The 5,034-nt window shown below is 25.4% G+C and overlaps 1 protein-coding gene across 1 annotated transcript; it reads left to right on the top strand.

The window, feature by feature from the left end:
• The first annotated feature begins 2,995 nt into the window (after positions 1 to 2,995).
• LOC108745313 (odorant receptor 46a-like) lies at positions 2,996 to 4,927 on the top strand. Its single transcript, XM_018490667.1, has 5 exons — positions 2,996 to 3,246; positions 3,484 to 3,822; positions 4,046 to 4,250; positions 4,457 to 4,612; positions 4,880 to 4,927. Exons 1-5 carry the CDS (start codon positions 2,996 to 2,998, stop codon positions 4,925 to 4,927), a joined length of 999 nt encoding a protein of 332 aa, XP_018346169.1.
• The last annotated feature ends 107 nt before the right edge of the window (positions 4,928 to 5,034 follow it).

The raw sequence follows: 5,034 nt of genomic DNA, 5'->3' as shown, positions 1-5,034 counted from the left end.
AATATAACAAACATATATAAAAATGATTAAAAGTAAATTTTTTAAGTTAAAAGAAATAACAATATATATATTAAAAAATTTTGAAAAATTATTATATATATTGTACTATTTGAGAAACACTTTATAATTATTTTAGAATTAATACTCGGCGCTTTGTATATCTGGGAGCTGTAACGATGTCATGTATAATCTTATCTTCTTTATCTATGAATTTAAAAAATAGAAAATTAACATATAGGGCATGGTTACCATTTGATTACTCATCAACGATACTGTTTTATTTGATGTATATATATCAACTGATAAGTTTGGCTACCGCAGCATTTATAAATGTTGGTTGTGACACTCTCATTTGTGGATTACTGGTTCATATTTGCTGTCAAATTGAAATCTTGATTTGTCGCTTGAAAAAAGTTATATTTTATTCTAATGTTCTCCGCGGTTGTGTATATCAACATTATCATATCATCAGGTTGAGTCTTATAATTTTATAAATTTTAGAAATTCTTATGTAATAGCTTTTAAATTATACTTCTTATTATAATACTGTTTTTATCTGATTTATTGCTTTAAAATATGTATATATTATTAATATGTCGTTACATAATCAAAATTAAATTTTAGACTTGCGTGTATTGTAAATACAAAATTTAGACTGATAATTATTATCCAATTTATAACAAGTACGTTGATAATATGCTTTAGCCTTTATCAAATAAGCAAAACAACTACAAAAGCCAAATATATTGAAATGATATTGTATATATCTTGCATGTTAACACAAATCTTCTTCTATTGTTGGTACGGAAATGAAATAAAAATAAAGGTATGGTAATAGACATTTAGTAGATGTGGTAAGTATAAATGCTTTAAAATAATATGTCAAATTTATTCAATCTATATTTAATAGTAAAATACTCATGGTATAATATTGTTAAAGTATTTCAATATTTAAGAGGTATATATCAGTAACTTAATTATCTTTTATTTCTTGAACAAAAATTACATCCATGGATGCATTTTACATATTTCAGTAGAGTCATCAAATAATTGATAACATTTTCGAAATGGAATGGCCAACACTGGATGAAAGTAAAAAGAAATCTCTAATAATAATAATGAGGCGGACAATTGTGCCTATTCAAATTACTTGTGCTTATATTATTCCTATGAATCTTGATTCCTTTATGGGTGTTAGTATAGATATTAGTGAAACTAATTTCGCCAAATTCTATTTTTAAGTATATTTAAATATGTTTTTGATTTAAGATATTTATAATATATGAGGAGCAGAATTTTAAAATGCATTTTATCCAAAATTTATAATTTTTAAAGACAAGAAAGAAAGTTACAAGAAAACTGCGTGCTTTACAGAAAATAACAATTTGCCATTCAGTAAGATATAAAATGTTCAAAATTGCTAAACAGTAGCTAAAAAAATGTTAAACAAATATATTTTGTTTGTCTCTAATTAAAGAACATAATATACTTTAAATGTCAAGATTTTTTTCAGCACATAAATTGATGGTGTAAAAATGCTTTCAGAACATCATTAAAGCTTAAAATATGAATCTCTTAACACTGAATACTATGTCATCTTTAACTTTAAAAATGAAATTTTAGACAAAATTCATTTTAGAACAATGCTGCTCATATATATTACTTTATTATACTACTAAAATAAACTAAAAATTTGAATTTAAGTAAATTTTAATTATTTTATTTTATTTAAATAATAAACTGAATTATGCACAAGAAATATAAATTTGGAATGACAAAAACAGATTCAACATCTTGTGTAATATAATAATATTATAATCTAATGCATCTAATATTATTAGCGAAATTAGTTGCAAATGTATTAATTACAGAATATATTTAAATCAAGATTAGGAGTGTTTATACACTAATTCTAGATACTCAAGACGTCGTATTCCACTTACAACTTACTTGAAAAAATACGGGTATAATTCTGTAAAAGATTGATGGCAAAAATATACTCATGAAATTAAATCTTAAAAGAGCGAGAAAAAAGGAAAAAGTATATATTTATACTGTTAGTATTTATAATTAGCATTTATTACGTTCAAATTATCTGACATAAAAATAATAAAGAAAAATTATCTGTGTTATCTTGTTGCACATTTTTCTTATTATTTTATATTTATTAACGTCTATTTTATATCTATTTTATATTTTGTACTTTCTTGCCTATTCTGTCTTTTATGACATATTTCACAAATGTAATATAATTTGAACATTTGCCTCTAACGGAAGTCAGAAATCATTGTGCCTGAAATCAATACGGAAATAGAATCGTACGGTATGGCAACGACTTAGCAACACGCTTAGTAGTCATAATAAATAAAATATTTTACTTGAGAAATGCAGATATAACTGAGTTACTTACATTAAAATTTATGATAAAATAGTTGGGACATTCATATTTTTCCGTTTCTTATGATATTTGTAACGAAATATAAAAACGTTATCTAAAAGGAGCATTATAATATAAACGTTGTATTTTTAGAGACTGTTATTATCGTACTTAACGGAACAATAAATATGTATTTATGGAATCAATGATTCAAGTCCGATATATTATGATAATAACATAATAGTAGGGACTATGGAATCTTTGAGAAAGAAAAGAACGTGGCACAAACGTTTTACGATTGTCAGTCGTTCAGAAAATGTCTTATTCGTTGTTTCTTAATATAGTTTAAAGATGCCATAGTTTTAGAAATATTGAAGTAAATAAAATTTTGTGCAAAATATTTTTTAACATCTCGCAAATAATTTTTTCTATATGATATTTGCAATTATTGTGCAAAAATTTAAGTGAAATTTAGATATAAGAAACCGACATAACGTGAAATAAAAGATGCGTGTCTTGCAATTAACCTTCAAGATTCTAACGATTGTTGGATGTTGGCGGCCACAATCATGCTCGTCATTTTACTTGCGTATAATATACGATGCATACACGGTTTTTATGATTATATTATTATATACTTTTTTGATATCGCAATTTTTGGATATTATCTGGAATGTTGACAATGCCGAAGATTTTACCGAAAATTTGTACGCCACGATGGCATCGGTTGTTTCGTGCTCTAAAATGCTCAGTTTATTAGTGAATCGAAAGAATATTAATATGTTAATCAATGTACTCATCGAAAAGCCATACAGACCATTGGAGATGGACGAAATGAGAATTCGATATAAATTCGATAGACTTATATAGTAAGTTTTACCACAATGCTAAAGATTACTTTAAAAAATAAGTTAATAATTAATTTAGAAAAACTTATTGTAAATTTTTATTTTGTTTTTTTTTATATGAAAATTATATATAAACACGTAGTACTATATAAATAATAACATCTAATTATTACAAATATCTTTATATTTTGATAATTAATAGTTAAATATTAGAAGTTGTGTTACATAAATAAGCGTAACTATCTCCACAGTTTGCAGTATCAATACACTCTACTATGCGATTTTGGTAGAAACAACTTGCGCATGTATAACCGTGACATCTTTATTCACGGTGTTCAGAAAAGGAAATTTAACATATAGAGCATGGCTACCGTATGACTATTATTCGTCTAGCATCATATTTTGTCTTACATATGCTCATCAACTTATTAGTCTGACGGCTGGATCGCTCGTTAATGTGGCCTGTGACAGTCTCATTTGCGGATTGTTGGTGCACATTTGCTGCCAAATAGAGATCTTAGAATGCCGACTGAGCAAAGTATCGAATGATGATAGTACTCTTCGCGACTGTGTACGTCACCACGACAGTATATTGCAGTTAGTTGTTTTATCTTATATTCTGCAAATATACACATATTACTAAAAAAGTAAAGATCTCACATTAATAAAAAACATTTTTTTTGTTATATATTTGTATATTTTGTTCTGATTCGAAGCATTTTGGTAACATTTTTTTGCATATTGTTATAATGTTTATCTTTCACTTTATTTCTCTTGAAAAATTTTGAAAAATGTTATTTATGTAATACATATTTTACAGATATGCACTCAGATTAAACAATAAATTTAGAATGACTATTGCTATGCAATTTGTAGTCAGTACATTGGTGGTATGTTCCAATTTATATCAAATGACTAAATCAACGAGTTTAAATGCGAGCTATCTTCCTTTAATATTATACATGTCTTGTATGTTGACACAAATTTTTATCTATTGCTGGTACGGAAACGAAGTAAAATTAAAGGTGCGAGTTAAGTTGTTATGCATTTTTTGGTTTTAAAAACCCAAAATATACATAATTTAATATTAAAGTCAATAAATAAATTTATATAACAATAAATTGTGTAATCAAATTTGTTAATTCTAATGGATTAATACTTTCTACGGTTCAAAATAATCAAATTTGTTAATTTTAGAAAATTAATGATACTTTGTTTATTTGAAATATAGAGCATTCAATTACTCGACAACGTTTTTGCGATGGATTGGATGACGATGAACAGAAACCTGAAAAGAAATTTATTAATAATTATGAGTCGTGCAGCAGTACCAATAGAATTTACCAGCGCTTACGTACTGTCTATGAATCTCGATTCTTTTGTTGGGGTTAGTAAAAAAAATTGAAAATTAATTTTCAATTTTATGATTTGTTATTGGTGCAATTAATAATAGATTTTATTTTTGATTAAAATATATTTTATTTAACTTTGGGAAATAAGAAAATGAATAATTTATATAGAAGTTAGTTTATACATAAAAATAATTTTGATAACAGCATACATACTAAGTTTACGAAGATAATGTATTGTTTATGTATGTTAGACTGATAAGAATTGTGAAATGAATTATAAGATCTATATACATTTGTTGCAGTTACTTAAAACATCATATTCTGCTTATAATATATTAAAACAAGTGTAGAAATCGTAAGTAAAAGACATGAAAAAATTGATTACTGAAATGTTTTCCAATACGTCATCTTATTGTTAATAAATATCTAGAAATATGTAGAAGTTTGCATCACAATT

Source organism: Trachymyrmex septentrionalis, unplaced genomic scaffold (assembly GCF_001594115.1).
Source record: "Trachymyrmex septentrionalis isolate Tsep2-gDNA-1 unplaced genomic scaffold, Tsep1.0 C3698861, whole genome shotgun sequence".
Classification (NCBI taxonomy): Eukaryota; Metazoa; Arthropoda; class Insecta; order Hymenoptera; family Formicidae; genus Trachymyrmex; species Trachymyrmex septentrionalis.
The sequence above is the reverse complement of the archived record's forward strand: the minus strand, read 5'-3'. Positions and strand labels throughout refer to the sequence as shown.